The sequence below is a fragment of the Rhea americana genome, unplaced genomic scaffold, assembly GCF_003343005.1.
Source record: "Rhea americana isolate MKP2758 unplaced genomic scaffold, rheAme1 scaffold_326, whole genome shotgun sequence".
NCBI lineage: Eukaryota > Metazoa > Chordata > Aves > Rheiformes > Rheidae > Rhea > Rhea americana.
Genome location: NW_028186453.1, coordinates 154,700 through 174,024, shown reverse-complemented (window position 1 = coordinate 174,024; position 19,325 = coordinate 154,700). Strand labels below are relative to the sequence as shown.

Below are 19,325 nucleotides of genomic sequence, written 5' to 3'. Positions count from 1 at the left end.
AAAAAAAAAAAAAAAGAGGGGGGAAGGGTCAACACAGAACAGAAATCGAGCTGGAAAAGGGCAACGCCGCTGTGACCTTATTATGACATTCCCTCCCCCCCCACCCYTTTCCAGAAATTGCTTCCTTGCTCCAGTTAAGTCGCTTGTCTTCCAATAAAACAGGAGTGGAAGGTTAAGAAGTTAGTGTCCCTTAAAAATAAACTCCAAACTCTACTTCATGCCAGTTAACCACTAGAACTAAAAATTTACAAAGAAGCATAAAAGGAGATGGAAGTGTTAAGAGTTATCTTTTCTCTCTGAACAGTCCAGAAGAAAAAAAACAAAACAAAACAAAACAATGACCACAAATACAGCAGGCAAACTGACTGTTGGACTGATCGGTATAGGATATATAGTGTTGTAAGGAATTCAGTCTCAAAGTTGTGCTAAACACTCTTCGTCCTCAGTATGGCACATTTTGGTCCATGATGGGGATTGCAAGTTGAGACGAACCCCAATTTCTTAGAGAAACGTGTAAATATTGTTGCTCTTTAAAATGCCAGGTGTACTTCCTTCTATGGAGGTTAGGAGACATTTATAGGAAGTAGTCTGGGGTACGACGGGTAACATGAGGCTCTCCACGACGAGGTGCTGGGTCAAACTGAAGGCTGCAGAAAAWGAGAAAGAGATGGTTTCTCCCCCTCCGCACAATGTATTTTTAAACGCGGCACGTACGAGATGCTCTCCCGCTGCTGTTGCTTCCGTATCCCAGCTGCTCCCACACAAAACGGTTCAGACTTCCCACAGCCCYGCATCTAAATCCAGAGGCCATGTGAGGTCCCCAAAGCAACAAGTGGTAGGAGGCAAACTCATCAACTGATAGAAATTCTGCTTACACAGCGAACATTTCCACAGCCCGTCTGTGCAAGGCAGATCAGCTGAATGCAAAATTCACTCACTAACCTTTACAAAGCCCGGTGCTACCCAAAAAAGACACATACCCCCACAAAACAAAACGAAAAAGATCTTTTCTTTTCTTCTCCCACAAGTTTGGGCAAAGGAGTGATTAACAGAATGCAGAAGTAAGGAAAATGAGGTACGCAGTACTAAAGAGCTTTTTAGTGCTCAATTCACTACTTATTTTTAGATCATCTTACAGAGAGAGTACATAATGTGAAACGCAGCCTGGTTTAAGCAGCTGGCTTTTCACAAAAGTCTCCCTTAGAAAAGGATCAGCCTCTCTCACCAACGCAGAACTCTAATTAAACAGGAAGAGAGAACAGCCTGAACCAGGTTACTCACAAGGAATATTTTAGAGTGTCATCTAGTTCCATGATAGCAGCCTGGTTCCCACAGCGGTAACAGTAATTGGGCGCACTGAAAATGGTAACCACGTTTCGATCATGGCACCAATTATAACCCTGCCAGAAAAAGGAAAAAAAAAACAGTTAATGTTAAATCTCTGCTCTCAGTCCAATCTGAATTCCCTCCTAAGGCCTAAAAAGATAGAAGTCATTTGTGAAACGGTACATTTTAAGTGTTTTCAACTGTTCCTTTTAAAGAACACTCTACAGCAAGAACAAGCTGTAGTTAGATAGCAAAAAGCTTAAACTACTCTACACAGAACACACAAGCCRTTGTCACTTGTGTGATCATCCATTTTGTACACCAATTACGCGTTATACCAGTGAAAGAACCAGAGGGCTGAAATAAGCCTTCAGATTTAACTCACCAAGTATTAGAATTCACCAGCTCACACACGAGAGACTGACACACACTACTACTACTCACATAGGATCGACTTGAATCGGATTTAAAAATAAGTCTGCTCCATTGACCCACCTGGCATTTTTCCAGTAAGGCATACAAGAAAGCCTACCAACAGCCAAAATTATAGCTTAATCTGTCACATCTGACTGCTGTCTATTACAGGACTGCCTATTTAATACAGGAGGGGAGAAATAGTCAGCATTTAAGTAGATTATTACTTCCACATGTGCTACGTGAGCAGGTCTCTTTGGCAATTTACTGGAAGACTGGGAAGAAGCACAGAGTATCCCTTATTTAGGTAGCAGGTGAAGGATAGCATTCCACTTTGCTTGCTGTTTTCACACAATAAAAATTTCTCTCAGGTGTGTGCCTGCTTGGCATTTAGGTGTCAGCATCCACAAACCCATCAGTGGAAGATCCCAGAGCAAACACCAGCATTTGCAGCCCCACCCAGCACAGCACAGAAGGCTCCTGCCCTACCTCCATGACAAGTTGGTGAGCACGGGAGACCAGTGTAAGACCATTGGCATGGTTAAATGTTTCAGAAATATCTTGCCCAAATGTGTAGCCAGCACCACGAGGAGATATACCCCAGCCACCACGATCGTCTGGATCCGACCATAACAGATCACACATAGGGCCCTAGGAAGAGATCAGCATGCTTCATTAGTCTCCTTTTATTAGTAAGACAGATATAAAAAGACCCTTTGAAAACACATTTACAGTAAAAGAAAAAAAGAAAAAAAGAAAAAAAAAAGACTTGCCAACATTTTATTCTATGCACACAAGCCACAAGTGTTTATATATCATATCACCAGCTAGTTATTCAGTGTATCAGTAAACACCTTTTCACGGGAAGCAACTGTGTATGCAGCTGATAAAGAAGTCCATGTTACCAGAAAACTGTTCCCACCTCCTGCACGCAAACAGTRTATGACCTAACTTCAGCTAGCATAAGCAATACGAAGACACGGAGCGCAGATCCGCATTCTCACTTCTGACACTCGAAGCTTAATAAGGCCCACATGTCCAAGGAAAGGCAAGGGGCTAATTACACCAGCCAAGCTGCAATAAATGAAAGAAAGAGCAAGGACCTGCAGAGGGCTACGAACTCTCCACAAGATGGACGTCTAGTCTTCAGCAGCCCTTCTGCCAAGGGATTTACTATTCGTCTGATTTCYTCTCCTAAACAGCATTGCTAGACTTGACATTAGAAGACTGATACCAGAATATTTCCAACAGTCACAAGTGAAGCTTAGTAGTTTTTCTTGTCAAGTTATTTAGGAACTAAGTGTCAGTAGAAACACCCACCAATCCAAGTCTGTTGCTGTTTCTGGCCCACTGTTCCGAGCTAAACAGCAGGTATCACACTAACCACACACGTAAGTTTTCAGGAAAGTCAGATTTCAGCACACAGATATGCAGCAGGGGACTGCGGAATCCACAGAGCAACAAAACAATCATCAACGCTAACTACGCTTCAAAACCCCTCTAGGTGACTTCCTAGTGCTGGGACAATTCACGCAGCTATTTCAGGCTGTTGGAAGGTTTGAGCAGACCTTGCTGCACAGTCCTTGGTGTTGTACCCAAGACACGCAGTGTTTCAGGAGAAATGGTTCTTTTTAACCAGCAGACATCCACCTCTCTTACTAAGCCCCCRCCACTCCACCAAGGCAGAGTCATCCGCTCCCCTGGGCCCTTGAAAAGAGGCTTCTTCAGTCCAGGTCTCAGCTGAGCATCCCCCAAGCTGCCCCACATGAGCACATCCCACAGGGCAGGCCCCTGGAAGAAAGGGCTAGCAGTCCCAGTGACTCAGCACAGAACACGAAAGCACTGGTCGGGGAGGAGGGATGGACGGTGACGTGACACAGCTTCACGCAACTGCAGCTTGCTCGCAAGCAAGTCTGCGACCAGGATGAAGGTAGTAAATGCTTTCCCTGCCAAACAATTCTTCAAGGCAGCGCTACAGTCCAGAACAGCTGTAAAAACCCAACAGCTCCCCTTCTGCAGACTGCTGTAATTGGAGTATATTGTCTGGGGGCTGTTTTGCCCAAATTGATGTTCATCTGCTCTAGCTCTAACAAAGGCAATAGTTCGCTGCATAACAGTGTATCTCACTGTGTAAATGCATTTCAAAGCAAGGCTGCACTTGCATTGTCAACTAACAGATACCTAAAGTTAGAATACATTTCTTTTCTTGTTACCTCATGTGGAACTTCCTGCAGGCGGTCCAAAGCCCTGATATGGTCCAGTGTATCTATCGATGGAGAGAGGCCGCCATGGAGACAGAATATCTGTTCCAGARAAGAGACCAATCTATTCAGTACATTCTGTTACCGGAAGATTGACCTCAGAAACAGCTATGCGAAACTCTTACCATTCCTTCACGGTTACAACATTCTTACCCTCACAGCAAAGGAACTAATCACAGATTTAATTCCAGAGAACGGAAACAAAACTAAAAGGCTACGAATTCTATATGAAGATCAGAGCAGCAACAACGATAATATTTCTTCAGTTTCTAGGATATCTTGCCTCACAGTAACAACGCAACTCTCACATAACAGATCCCAAAGGGCCTCCCACTTGTTGGGAGCTTATTTTAAACTCAATGTGTAATACCCCAGTGTTCCTTAGGAAGCAGAGGCAAACGCCTTGCTGCTCTATTAGCTTGCACTAATACCTCATTAAACTCCTCCCACCATCCCTAATAAGTAAGTGAACTTTAAAAAGTTCTGCCTACGAGCTAAGGGAGCTCACTTGAGACTGTTCCCATACAGGTCAGATAACATAGCCTGCGTAGCTCTGCCTGACCTCCTCTCTATGAGATGGAGACTTCTCCTTATTTAAGGCACAAAAGCTTACCTGGCCATCTACTAGAGCCGTAAGTGGAAGATAATCAAAGAGATCTGTGAAATACTTCCAGACATTGGCATTTCCGTATTTTCGCAGACATTCATCATAAAAGCCATACACTTGCGTAATTTGTCTGCTTTCATGATTTCCCCTCAGTATTGTAATGCGTTCTGGGTAACGCACCTATCGATGAAGAAGACATTATTTATTCATTTATTTAGAGCATAAGCATTGTATGGTCAACGTGGAAGAAAACGCTAGTGGTAATTTTCAAAAGGCAGCCAAGTATTCAGCTCTTACATAAAAACATTTGTCCATTAACATTCAATTTTTACAGGTCTAGCTCAAGCCAGCAGCAGTGTCAATTCCCTCCCCCCAAAATCAGTCTTACCTAAGACTGCTTAAAAAAAAAAATGTCAGGTCATACCTTTAATGCTACTAGAAGAGTTACTGTTTCCACCGAGTAATAGCCTCTGTCCACGTAGTCTCCCATGAACAAGTAATTTGTGTCCGGCGATTTCCCACCAATTCTAAAGAGTTCCATAAGATCATGGAATTGACCGTGGACATCCCCGCAGACAGTGACAGGGCAACGTACCTCTTGCACATTTGATTCCTTTGTGAGAATTTCTTTAGCCTAGCAAGAAAAAAGATAGTTAGGACTAAGAGCCAAGGAGCGCCTCCATAAGCACATTGCAAATTATTCCACCGCGTTCACGTCACAACTCTGATTTCGCTCTGGTAGCTCAAGTTGACCACTGGAAAAGCAGACTGCTGGATAAGCAAGGACAAAGCACATTCTACAGATTGCTGTGGAAAGAGATAAGCAAGTCTGTTACTGTGAGGCCAGGTCATTAGGATTTCATTAGTACTACAAGTTACAACAAACAAATTTTATCTCTGATAAGTAAAACGCACTAAAAATTCTTGGCAGACTCAAAATCAGCTGGAAATGTTGAGACTGGAAAGGGCTGAATACTACTAGAAGGCAAAATGCTTTACAACAGAAGAGTCATAAAATATTTCAAAAAATAAGGAGACTGTCATTTCTTCTGGAAATTGGCTTTCCCAATGCTCAGCAATTCACTCAGTTTGCCTTTATTTTCAATTAAAAGCTAAAAGTCTTTTTCACAGGCCTCTAYTGAAGCACAGAGAGCTCTTCAAAGAGCTGTAACTAAACAAGTTGCCTCTCAGCCTCCCCTGGAATTCAGAAGTGTGAATTCCAAGACTTCCATTGGATATAAGACTACCATTCCTGGGGTTCATCTACTAATCTTGTGCTTTAAAACTTTTTTTTTTTTTGAAGTGCAGACAATATAAAGCATTATGCCAGTACATTTCATTAGTCTCATGTGTGTGGCCTTAAGCAMAATTTTATTTTTTAAAACATATCAGTCCCTTCATAGATCTCTCCATCCACATGTTCAACAGAGCTCAAAGCCTGTTCATCTCATCTAAGCAGCAATCAGCACTCTGACAAAGTCAAGTACCCTTAGGTATCTTGATACCAAGAAGCTGTTACCTYGAGAACTTCAGTGATCCCCCAACTAATGCAAGGCCATCCCACGTCCTGTCACCAAGTTCAGCGCAAAATTGGTACAAATAGAGCTTACTCAATAATTTTGCTCTCCACACTCAGGTCAGAAACACCCAAGGAGCTGCTGAACATCACCCAGGCAACTATTACAACTTCTTAAATAACTCAATTTACAAAAGCATGCATGGAAGTACTTGGTATTAACATTAACAGGAAAACTATGACCTCCTAGGCATCTTGGAGAAGTCGCCACACTTGCAATGATGCGCAGCATGCAYAAACTCCCTCCTGCCACACCTGAGGCTGGCTACCATCTCAACTGCTTGGCTGACTGTTCACAAGCCCCACAGAGCCACGGGGAACTACACACGCAGCCACTTTTGCTRGCAACACAGCAGCAGGCTGGAACACCACTTCTGCTGCCACACAGTGCTCCTCTTCACTGCCTTCCTCTCCTGGGATCACTCAGACCCTACCGCTCTCCCCCCCTCAAAATCCCTGCACACTCATAATGCAATCACGCTGCTCCAAAACCCAGGCCTCTGCAGAAGCGGATCTGTGCTGTGGCAACAGCACTACGAACAGCTTGTTTGTTCTGTATCTGCTAAGTCAGCTCATCGAGCGATCGCAGAGCGGAGATGCTGTTAGGGAAGGCTCCACGTGAAGAAGCGACTTGTCTGGCACAAAAGCTGGGAACCGCTATGGCGCCAGCATTGCTCAGCAGAACAATACTGAGTTGTGAGTGCCTATTCAGCGGACTCTGGGGTGGCCCCAGCTCCCCGGAGGCTCTGCACTTACTCATGGCAATGCTATCTGAAAGAGATAACAGGAACCGTACGTCAGCAAAGGGAGCCTTTCTTTGCTATTTCCAGCCGTTCCTGGAACACTTGGTCACTAACCAACAAAAACCTCCTTTGGAGAGGGGCAGATCTCCTCTTTTTGCTAAAGCAACTGAGGAAAACAAGGATTCCTAACGTTAACTTTACTAGCCTTGCAGAGAACATCACTATACAGCACAAGAGGAATTTCTGTAGCACTCTTTGCCTGCCAGTTTTCCAACCCTCTTCCCAGCAGAAGACTTCAAGAATTTCTAAAAGCACGACAACCTGGAAAAGCAAAGGGAGGGACTCTAAAAATACAGAGCCACAACCAGCTTCACAGGYGCTACCCGACCACTGCCAAAATGACCACGGACAGAAGGAAGGCATCCTTGGACTTAGGCCATATGTTGCTGCTGACTGTGATTAGCCCAGAAACCACTGGGTGTAGAAAAAGATGACTATCTGCATCACCTTATTATTGTTATCAAATACCACGTCTGTTTTGTTGTCTCCACCTCATCGACTTGAGTAGATCAGAGCCCCAGGCACATCTGAGGTACAGAGAACGCCCACGAATAAGCTCAGTCCAGAGCAGATAAAAGGAAGGGAAGATCACCAGTGCTAAACAGTCACCACACGTGATCTTCTGGCTACTCGTCACGGAGTCCCTCAGCTCAGGATGACTTAGGCCCCCACCTGCCATTAACAGCAGGAAAAGCTGGTTACTGAGGACACTCTGGCTCCCTGAGGGTGCAGGTCTTCACACACAAACATTAAGCTACGTACTTTCCCCGAAAGAGGCAAAAGGGGTATTTGAGAAGAGTAACTAAAACCCAAGCAGACAAGGGCAAAGGCACCACACAGCTGCTGCGTGCAGAACAAGGTACATGACTCCAGAGATGTGACACTGACACTCAGATATCTACAGCAGACATCTCCGACTTCACRTTGTGGAGTTTACCTTACAGTTCTGTACTGACTGGAAACTGATTAACACATTGCACCTCTCAGTGCAACAGCCTTACCCAAATTCCCTCTGTTCACAGGGGKCATGTCTTTAAAAGCACCTGTGCTGCCTTCTGAGAGCTTCCACACTCTGTGAGACACAGATACAACCACAAACCATCACAAAAGAGTTTCTCAGTGTGTTCTGACACAAGTTTCAAGAAAGAACTTGTGTGTGTGTGTGTGTGAGAATTAGAGTTAATTCTATAATACCAAAAGATATTAGGCATTTTTTGCCTTTTTAGGTCATGCATACTGCTTCTTTCCCTTATGCATAAAAAGGAACATCCTTAGTTCCAGTCTCTGGGGAAGAGATACAGGACACTGCATATAGATATTATACATAATTCCTCATGTCTCAACCATACCATCATCCTCCATCTCACTAATCTGTACAGATTGCAGATCTGATTGCAGATCACTGCCCATCCTCAAACCAAGTGCAGGTAAAGCAGCACGGAGGGTGGAGAGAAGAGGCTCCTTTTCTGCAGTAACAGGTCCCACACGCTCACATCAAACATATACTAGGAAGCCAGACCAGTGGCCAGACTCTGGAGATTTCAGTACTAGCAGCATCTAGAAGTTTTCCCACAGCAGAGAGGAGGAGCTAGCAGCTGAAAGAGGGCAGTTTCTTAAGCTGCCTGCCAGCTGTTACCATTTAGCCTGTTATAGCTGTCTCTGGGCTTGAACAGAACTCTTCCATGCTCTGCTCTGAAACATGAGACACTGCACTGGCTTTAAGGCTAACATCAAGATTACCATGAGGCCAATCCCTCCAGCATAGACTTACATCAAGTCTGCATCAAATACCACACTTTTCAGATCTGGCTACAGGATCAGCCRATTCCATGGCTGAGCGGATCTAACCAGAAGACAGATTTTCAGCATCGGGCTTTCTTCAAAGATCCCAAGCACCTGAGTGTTATACAGAATCTTTTGAGAGAGGACAGCAGCTCATCTCCTTTTGGAAGATTCACTTATTGTGGGATGACCTCAGTTTGATGCTCCCAGGCTTTGAATTCAAGATCTGAGAAAACAGCTACAGAATTTCTGACCAAAATACAATTCAACAGTCATTTGATCAGCTGGTAAACATCAAACTAGAATGTCCATTGGTACACTGAGGCTATTAAAATCTTACAGATCCCCAGCGAGTCTGGCCTAAACAAGAACCAGCAGCATGGTGAATACCAGTTAGATTACCTCCAAACTGAGAGCAGAAACTGGAGGGATGGAGCTGTCCTGCCCTTCAGCAGCAAGGCACCGGAGGACACTCAACAGCCCCGAGAGTGACCCAAAGCAAATTATCAATGTGCACACATGCTTACAGAGAGACATGTGCTAGCATACMCTAGGAAGAACTTCATCACAGGAGAGATGACATGCTCCTGGCCACAACTCAACACAACACTTGGAATTTAACAGTTTGAACAGCATCCAGAATGCTACTTGGCTTCATCACTCGTACTAATTTCACTAATTAGTGCAGAAGAGTTTACAAGCTCATTCTATGAAAATTCCTGGGTGAAATGATCTCAGAGGGCAGCAGTGTCATAGGTATGTGCCTGCAACAGCAATATTCCCTACAGCATTAACTGGCTCCTCCTGCTCGGTTTGAAGAATCAATTTAAAAATCACCATTTGATAACTGTGCAAGAAATGCAAGTCTTCCTTAGCTATTAGAATACCTGACTCCATCAATTCAGAGCACAAAGCTCTTAAGCTGCTGGCAGCTACAAGACTGTAACCCCTTATTCCACATAGAAACAAGAATCAAAAAAATAAAAAATAAGCTGCAAGGAATTAGATGCTGATGGATGGCTGTTTGCCAGTGCTTAAGAAACAGCCTTTTACTTGCCTTCTTTTACACTCCCTTGTATACCCAATGAAAACAGTTTTTCATCAACATAATTAGAATTAGGATGGCTCTCTGCCTGATCTGCATCTGAATTAACTTGCTGACCCAAGCTGAACTTTAAAACAAGAGGCACGCATTCAAAGATTTCACCGCCTAACTGGGGATTACTTCCTATTAAATGACTCCAACTCCCCGGCCTCTTAGCCTGACCTAAGCTACCCGAAAACACGGTTTATACAGGGCAGCAATAGCTAGGAAAGTTCAAAGCCAGTTCCCTAAAGCAAACACTACGCTGCCAGCAGTACCTGAGTTAACAAGTTTAAAAGTAGCATAAGCACAGCTACAAAAGCTGCCATTGCATCGCTGATGGAAGTGCAGACATAACCCAAGACAGAACGCTAGGTTTTAACTGCCTATTTAGAGTGGAAAACAGTTTATAAAACAGGCTTATTCTATAAAGAGAGTCTATGATGATGATGTTAAGYGAAGTAGCACAAGATGCAAGGCATCTGATGCCGTTCGCCTAAAGTGCCAGAACATTTCTCATTTCTGCAGGCTCCACTAGTAATCATAATCATCTGTCCTTCTATTATTGTTTTAATGTTAGCATGATTTTAGTTACATTTCATTTTCCAGATCACTAAAACCAACGAGTGCTTTCTTATTTTCTTTAGATGAAATCTTGGTAACTGCATAAAGTTACAGATGCATTAGCAGCCAAAATTACATTGCAACTGGGAAGCTGAAGCCAATTGACAGAGCATGATTTTACAAGTGAAAAGTTCAAGACCTCTCAGTATGAAAAATAGTTTGGCRTACGTTAAGCAAGCCTAACTACATCCAATCTTTTCCTCATTACTGACCATTACGCTAACAACTAAAATGAAGAATAAGCCACACTTTGAAAGTCTTGGAGAATTTTTCACAGTTTATTTCGTTTTTTTTTTTTAATGCTATTTTGTTCTCAATGTTTCTGTTCTTTTCCCATTGAACACTTTCACACATCTAAGCCAGTGGCATGAGGTACTACCATGCCTGACCTTTTAGAAATGAGTCGCATGAAAGGGAGWGCTTAAAAAAAAAAGTTTATAAGGATTTCTCCAGACACTATCTCAGGCAAACAAACCAAACTAGCTTTCTGGCAGAGCTGCTTCACACTGAAAGCAAGCCTACATACCCAAGTGCTCCCTTCTACTACCATCTAAATGCTACCACTCCCTAAAAAAACTTAAGTAGAGTAAGACTATTGCAAAGCATTTACTTCATACCCAGGTTGTTTCAATCAATTATCAGCACCTTTCCTCAATACAAGGCAGTGTAATAGCTTACATCAATTTAAAAGGAAACACACCACAGCTTCAGAGTTCCTACTCATCACGCAGATGGCAAATGTCCCCTTCGTCTTCAGCTGTGTTCTCTACTCTGTSCCCTAAGTTGCCACTCCGTACAACCACAAACTGCTGGCATTATCCTTCAGCTTTTCCAGACACAGCAACCACAGCTCCTTAATTAACAGCACAGCTAGAGGAGGAGAGTGATGTCTTATCTCACACCTTGCTGGTTAGAACAGCAGTTCCCAACCAGCAATGCTTGAAGCAGCTCCCTCAGAGCAGGTGAAGGCAGAAAGCCATAAAGCAAGTGGACAGCCATGGTATGAGATGAGAAGGGAAGAGCAGCAAAAAAAGAAAGGCTGACGGACCTATCTAAAAGGCAGAACCACTGACGAAAGCGCTGACCAGGAAGCCAGAGTCTAGAGTCCTACACAGCCTCCACCTGCAGCATTCAAACAGACAGCTCCTACTTTTCCAAAGGGCACCCTTGGCACTTAATGAGCTTTCAGCACAGACCCTCTCTGTCTGTATCACTGCGGTAGCCTACCAGAGACCTGGGAGAAAGAGAGAGCTGCATCTTCCAAAGTCTGCACTGAGATATTGAGATGCTGATTAGAATATGTTGCCAGCTATAGGTAGGTATCAGCAAACAAAGCTTTTGCTTCCAAGAGAACTGAGCAAGACACACAGGCAATACACAGCAATGTGAAGTTCATCATCAACAGCATGATGGTGAAAGGAAGGCTGAACTGATCTTCCCTATATACTTCCTAGTTTATCAGTCAGCTCAAGAAAGCAAACCCAGAGCTTCTTCCAAYAGCCTGATGCACAGCAATCATCTCTGCTAGTTAGTAAAATAAATAAGAAACAAGTAGAAAGAACAATCTTTGCAACTATATTAGGAAGAGGCCTATTTCAATTCCTCAACTCTCTTCAAAAAGAAAAAGACAATCCTCATTTAGTCATAGATTATTGTACTGAGGGAGTTTTCACAGACAAACATCTAACTTCTCGGTCAAAATTCCACACGAGTATATAAAGACATAAAAATCTCGAACTACCTGGGAAAAAAAAAAAAAAACAAGCCCAAACAGGAGCCTGCCCAACTACCGCCGCGAGAGCAGTCCCGAAAAGCAGATAAAGTCCTTTACGCTCTCCCAGCTCTGTGCCAGTACCCCTCGGCAGCCCGTGAGCCCCGCACTCAGGTGAGCGCTAACAGCTCGTCTCCCAGCAGCTCCCTTCCGCGGCACATCACAGGCCGCTAACGCGGGCGCTCACCTTCTCGCACAGGCTGCGGACCTGGCTCTCGCTGAGCTGCCGGCACTCGTTCAGCTGCTCAATCCACTGGTCCAGCTCCTTGGCGAAGCCCTTCTCCTCCATGGCGGCGGAGGCAGAGGAGGAGGAGCAGGCCGGGCCCGCGCCCGCCTAACGGTCGCGGCGCAACCTCCGCGCCGCTAAGGCCCGCTCCGCTCCCCGTAATGGCGGCGCCCACCCGGCCCTGCGCACTTCCGCTCCCGCCCGTCCCCGGGGCCGGTGACGTGCTTCCGGGCCGCGGCAGCGCACGCGCCGTCGCCTCGCGACGCCCCGCCCCGCGCCAGTAACGGTCGCGGCGCGAGGGAGCCGCCGCCGTTGCCGCCCCGTGGCTCTGTATCCCGTGGAAACCGCTTAAAATCAGGGCCTTCCCCTGTTCTTCCTTTCAGATAGAAAGGCGGAGACATTCATTTCAGGTCCCGAGGCTGCGCTTCGGTATTCAGCTGCCAGGAATAACGAGAAAAGATTCGGTTCGTGTTCCGAGATCCTTAACTCTCGCCGGGTCAGACAGACAGACGTGTCATGCTTCCGCTTCCCTGAAGTGAGCTGGGAAATTAAGAGAGTTTAAAACACCACGAACCCCTAAATGAACTCACTGGTTAAAAATACGTTTAAGAAAGAAAAAGGATTTTCTACATAAAATACTCCGAAGCCTGYCCATCCTTTGCCATGGCAGTATCGGCGGAAGGCAAGCCGTTAGGGAACTACTCAGAAATTCCCATCGCCTCTCTGCAGCAGAGAGCTTCCGCTTAACTTGGAAAACGCAGTCAGCAGAGCTCTGAGTGCTCTCTCTCTGTTCCTATAATTCCGATATATGTAAAAACAAGGCTGCTGGCACGGTCTGAATGTGCATGCTACAGGTTCTTGGATGACCTTCTCTTTACTTGGAGCTGGTATCCAGAAATGGAGAATAGGCAATCTTTATGATTTTGTAAACATCTGAGGCCATCCCATTAAAGATTGTGATCATAATCCTCTGGTTATTTCACAGCTTACTCTGGCAACCTGTGTTGAGCACCTGTGTCCAAATGTTACGTCAGACTCACGGCTGCGTCTCTGGGTAATTCCCTGCTTGGCTCTCAGCAGCTGGATGCTGGCACAGCACTGAGTGCATGGAAAAACCAAGTGAGTTTTACTGCTGCCTCTTATCTATTAAGGTTGAGGTGGGGGAGGCCAAAAAAAAAAAAAAAAGAAAGAAAAGTCTCCTAAATCAAAGCATACTAACATTTATCTGTGCCTACCTCAGGATGCACAACTATCCCTGCCATTGAAAGCAAAGGCACACAGCAGCAGCAGGCTTACCCTGTGCTTCTCGTAGCTGGAAGGAGTTGGGACCTCTGCACTTCCGGAGATGTCTGCAGTACAGGACTCTGACACTGCTTACTGGGGCCCGAGACTCCCAAGTCCCTCCTGCACTGTTAGGTAGGTCAACCAGCATCATATCCCCTCCCCCCCCCCTTTTTTTTTCCAGCAGCAGATTTTTCTCCGGTTGCTCAGCATTTGGTACATGAGCAGGGAGAGGGCACAATTTCTTTTTCTGGCCCAAACAGACCTCATATAATCAATAGCCTTCCTTACTCTCATAATACTAGCCATTTCCCCCAAATCTTTCTTGGAAGACAACATAAAATGTTCAAGCAATGATGAACATAGTTATATATAGTTGTACTCAAGCAGTAGTCTGGCTAATGGTGCTTCCGTAAGTATAGTTCTGTAAGATGGTATAAGGTACACAGTCAACATATGCAGAGAAATAACCATATTTCTGCAAGTTCGGCAAATTCTCTGGTCAACAGGTGAAATGTGTAAGAGCAATTTATGCTTGCCAATGGGTGAAATGCATAGGAGCAATTTATGCTTGCAGAAGGATCCTAAATCACATTTAGCTCCCCCTGAAGCTCAGAGATGGCCAACTCAACAGATTTGCCTTGATTATCTGATGATTTATCCTTCAGGAATGAAAAGGAAGCCATTTCTTCTTGGCAGTGAACTAATTCAGGGAGAAGTGCTGAACTGAACCACAACAAGCCCCATATCTTTGTTCCTCTACTTTTTTTGCTGTTGAATTTTTTAGGAAGTGAACTGTTTTGTACATCATAACCACTTCAGTGTAGGTCTCAACAGCTTTGGGCTTTAAAATTATAGGACTGAGGCTGTTGTACCCAGCATGGTTTCATCAGATATCAGAATAATGCTCACAGCTTCTTCCTGCAGAATGTGAAGATGCTTTCTCAGGGCTTCAGAATGCTCTGTACCACTCAGCATCAATCTCAGCTTCAGCTCCTCCAGCTTCTCAACGTCTGCAAACAAGGCTTCTTCCAGGATCTCTCCCACACAGCAAATAGTGGGATGGGAAATCAAAACATTGGGGAAATAAGGATTTTCTTGTGTTGATTGCCTGTGACTTTTGCAGTGACTTGACACTTCTGTCCCATGTTTCTTATCTATCACATTGTGTGATTTTTCAGTTTTAAGATCTTTGGCAAAGGGCTCATAGACTTCATTTAATTAGGACAAGGCCTCTTAGTTAAGTTCAAACAGAAGTTGTTTCTTCTCTTGACCAGCAGCTTTATTTAAAGACATCTTTTTATCTTTCCAAACAAGGCTTTTAGCAGCATCAAAAAATATTTGCTCAAGGACAAAGAACAATACCTGCGTGTTCACTGGTGCACAAGTTTTCATGAAGGCTACCTTTGTAGAGATCATTTCCATTATAATCCACAGATGTTCCTCTTTCTCTGCCCAGGAGCAAGTGTTTGGAAGGGYCCTGAAGATGTTTATCACTTTCAGAATATTTTTCTTTGACTTTTCCAACTCTTCTGGTGTATTTCCAGAATTAACTCTGCAGGTAAATGGCACAGAGAGAGAAAAATCATCACAATCTGAATTGTGCCACAGAMCTGCTTCACGTTCATCTATCTCTTGCTTCAGTTTCAAGAGTGGGTAGAAGGATATTTCCTTCTGCTGTATTTTCTCAAAGACTTCTGAAAAGCTGCTGTGATAGCTGTGAAGCTCCCTGAAGGTATTACATTTCATCCGTCCAGAGATAATGTCCCTTCAGCTTGCCGCAAGATCCCTGAAAAAGCAGTGATGGACAGCAGGGATTCGTGCACCGAGCCTGCCGGCTTGCCAATCTCCCCTGCCCCCCGCCCCTCCCCCCCCATGGCCTGGAGACCATGGGAGTGCACCAAGTGGCAACTCTTTTGCTTCCCCTGTGTTGTCCCCTTGGTGTTTAGACCTGGACTGTTCCACCATTTGCTTCGTGCTACCTGCCTGCTTCCTTGGCCTTTTTCTTGCCTTTTCTTTTCTGGGAGAAGYGATTGGAAGATGAAGTTCTCCTGGCTGCTGTGAAACGGTGACCCTCGAGATCACAGCTCTCCCATAATGTGTTGCATGTGGCCTTGTAGGATTTTGGTAGAGGACCCCTGTGTGTCCTCTGGCTGACTTTAGCTATGATTTTCAGAGCTCTGTGAATCCTCCTGTGAGCTTTCCTCAGATGAAACACAGCTCCCGCAATTTTGCTGTGGAGGCGCTTGCTCTGGCACACGGCTGCCTCGCCCCRGAGCACCCCGAGGGCGCTTCTCACACGTCTCTCAGACCGTGCAAAGGCTTTCACCTGTCCCTTGGCCAGCAAGGTGTCTCCGCGGGCAGGCGAGCTGGGCTCGGGCCCCTTCATGCGGGGGCACCGCCATGCGGGGCCGGTTTCAGCCATCACCGTGATCTCCAAGTCAGGCCAGACAGCCATCGCTGCRGAGCAGCAGCTGCTGTCGCCCCGCGTGCTGCCCTGGGCCAGGTGGCCTTGGAGGCACCAGTAGGCCCTGCCAAGGCCCTTGCCGGTGGCATCCCCCACGCAGACCTCAACCTCAGCCCCCAGCCCCAGGCTCTGCAGAAGCGGCTCCGCAGGGTCATCCTCCACCACTGCCGCTGGTGCAGCCATCGTCCACRGGGTGTTTCCAGAGCACGGTGCATCCCCTGTAGGTGTTTCAAATCTCAGGCCCTCAAAGGCATGCGTTTCTTCAAAGCTGTGGGGAAGGATAGCTGCTCGGGGCTTCTCTCGGGTTAAATCCCTCCGGGGAATGGACCAACAGCCGCCCACATCCCCACTGGCATCGCTGCAGCCTCTGCTCCCCGGGGGCTCACGGGGATGCGCTCCATGCCAGCTGGCTCTCTTTCTGCACCCTGGGATCCAGCCGCAAAGGCCTCTCCCCACTGCACGGTCCAACGGGGGGACACAAAGCTGGAGCCCCAAGTCACATTTTGCCAATTCCCGGCTGGGCAAGKGAGCTGCTCCTCTGGGGTGGCAGCTGACAGACCCCCTGGTGTCCCAAAACACTCATGGATTATGGTGGTGTGGGCTCCTCTGCCGAGCTTTCTTGCTGCTGTGCTGGTCCTTCTTTCTCCTGGGAAAGCAAAAGGAGAAAAGGGACCCAGCTCTGGCCATAGGAGCTGCCTCTGTCCCTGCGTCTGCTGGGGCTGCTCGTTTTGTCCCTTGGCTATTCTGCATAGGGGTCTCTGAAGTTTAATAATTTCAGTGATGAAATCTTCTGAAAAGCCAATAGCAATGAAGGCAACGTAAAGAGGCACAAAAGAAACGCCGGCTCTGGAGCATTCAAATGCTTAACTTGGACCCTTGGTTTTTGATTTTTCAAGATTTTTTTACTCTGTGGTGAGTTGCTCTTTTAGGGTCTGACACAAAATGCAAGGGAACAAAAATCACTATTTATAACAGGAGCAACAGCAGGTAAAGCGGAGAGTAAATCTGATAAAGCTCACAAATGAAACGCCACAAAAAGTGTTTTCGAGTCCTACCAGAGCGTTAAGGAACTCCTTCGGGCATTCAAAGAGTATCTCTTACCACCTGGTGACCAATAAATTTTACTGCAACTGCTGCATACGGCAGGCATTGCCTGGGCTTATCCACCAGTTTTGAAAGTTTTTTATATTCATAGCATTATACTTGTGTTTTAGGGGAAAAAAATCACAGCAGTGAAGTCATTGCTTCTATCAGGCACTAAAAGCACGTGAACCAGGACAAGCCCTTGCACTAGAGTCACTATATTCCTTCTAATAGGCTCGAGAGAATAAAGATGATGATGAAAAAAATGAGCTATTTTTATTTCCAGTTCTAACTACATGTTAATAGTGCATTCACATCATCTTTAACTAGTTGTGCATCTTTGCACTGCTTTCTTTCATGAGTTTCTTAAGTGTTAATAATGTTTCCACGTGAAACAAAAAAATGGATTAAAAAAATGGATAAAACATGGACTTTCCAGACCCCTTGCTAGGATTTTGCATGCTCTTTACTTAGCACGCCATCAAAAAAGGCTATAAATAAAGAAAATCAGCTGGGTGGCAGGTGGCYGTGCCCTGCAAACAGCGCGCTCTCCTTAGGGTGCCGGCGTGCCCTCGCAGCACCGATCACGGAGTAGCACTCCCCGCCTGCGATGTCCTGAGAGCAAAACTAAGCGTGGGGAGACGGCGGCGCAGCRATGAGCCAGCAGACAGGCTCCCACGGTGCCTCTAGGCAGTTGCATATTAAAGCAAAGAAACTTTACTTACCCTGTGAACAGTCTTGAAGGCTTTTAGCTGATGGGAGGTTTGGAATAAACTAAGCTGCCTGTTTGCACAGCTTTAAAAAGCCAAATTTGGCCCCAACACAGACCTTATGAGTATGAAATGGAGGTGGTTTTGAGGAGAAAAGGCCCACGTACCTGTCAGAGCAGCTGCTGTCGGGATGGGCTTTTGCTTCCATGCCACTCTGTGGAAAATCAGCTGCTTCTCCCCCCAGGACTCACCAACAGCCCCTTGTTCCTGCGCTGCAGTCCCTCACTTCAGCACTTCTCCTGCTCTGGGATTTAAAACCTGTGGAGCAGCGGGGAGAAAAGAAACCACTGGCTGTGCTCAACATAGCCCCGCTGCCCACCCTCATCCGGTGATGAGCCGCAGGGACCGTCTGCAAAAGCCTCGATAAACTGGGAAAAAAGGGTGAGGAGAGACCTTTCCATCAGATTTACTGGGGAAGCAAAGCAGCAATCGCAGCCTGGAAGGAAAGAAGGCAAGAGAAGGGTTTCGTGCAGGACTGGGCGAAGGACAGGGGAATAAGCCCCGTCCCCCCCAGCACTCAGCTTCCCCAGGGGACAACGTGGTGCATCTTCAGTCACGCTGCTCAGCCGGGATGTGGCCAGACCGCGACGAGCCTGCAGGTCTGATCGGCCCTCTGGCAGCCAAGCTCTGGTTTTTTTTTGGAAGGAAGAGACCTGAAATAAAACGCTTTGGCCAACGACAGTCATCATCAATCAATAGAGACCTCCCATGGGCTCCTCTGAAATATTTACTGGAGATTTGCATACATTTTAAAGCAGCATAAAGCCCCCTAATGGAGCAGCCCATGAGCTTTTTAACCAAAGAATAGCTTGGGGGAGGGTGTGGGAGGGAACATGAAAACCTGAAGGTGCTGCAGCAGGTTTTGTTGGACAGCAAACACGAATCTGGAATGTGTGTTCATTTCTTTTATTCAGTCCATTTCTTTTACTTAATCTTTGATTTAATCCATTTAATAACTTATTTCATTTTGTTTAATCTCATTTGTTTAATCCCTGGAAACGCATGTGAAAATGGCTTTCTCAGCCCTCTGTAAGCACTACTTACCAACATGATGCCTCCAGTGCTGGACCCAGAGCTCCTGTTAATGCATTGCACTGTAAGGCCACACCGGAGTTATATTGGTCTTGTAACAGAGAAAGGGGTTTGCTGAATCTCAGCCTGCTGCTCTCCGCGGCTTTGGGTTGCTGCTGCTTTCAGTGAGCTCCTCGCAATAAATCCTTTTCATTCCCAAATGCAAAACACTGGCTTCC

At 45.8% G+C, this 19,325-nt stretch overlaps 1 protein-coding gene and 1 long non-coding RNA gene across 3 annotated transcripts in view; one reads left to right on the top strand and one right to left on the bottom strand.

The window, feature by feature from the left end:
- Nucleotides 1-6: 6 nt before the first annotated feature.
- Nucleotides 7-12,678, bottom strand: PPP2CB (protein phosphatase 2 catalytic subunit beta). Its single transcript, XM_085310784.1, has 7 exons — nucleotides 12,436-12,678; nucleotides 5,033-5,242; nucleotides 4,615-4,788; nucleotides 3,954-4,043; nucleotides 2,230-2,391; nucleotides 1,282-1,400; nucleotides 7-647 (listed from the first exon to the last, which is right to left on the bottom strand). The coding sequence occupies exons 1-7, from the start codon at nucleotides 12,535-12,537 to the stop codon at nucleotides 575-577; spliced, it is 930 nt and encodes a 309-aa protein (XP_085166910.1). The 5' UTR covers nucleotides 12,538-12,678; the 3' UTR covers nucleotides 7-574.
- Nucleotides 12,679-12,760: 82 nt separating this feature from the next.
- Nucleotides 12,761-19,325, top strand: part of LOC146592563 (uncharacterized) — a 28,013-nt gene continuing 21,448 nt past the window's right edge. For both annotated transcript variants that reach the window (XR_014896551.1, XR_014896552.1), the window contains exons 1-3: nucleotides 12,761-12,938; nucleotides 13,460-13,593; nucleotides 13,715-13,890. This is a non-coding gene — a long non-coding RNA (uncharacterized LOC146592563). The remainder of the gene's footprint in view (nucleotides 12,939-13,459; nucleotides 13,594-13,714; nucleotides 13,891-19,325) is intronic.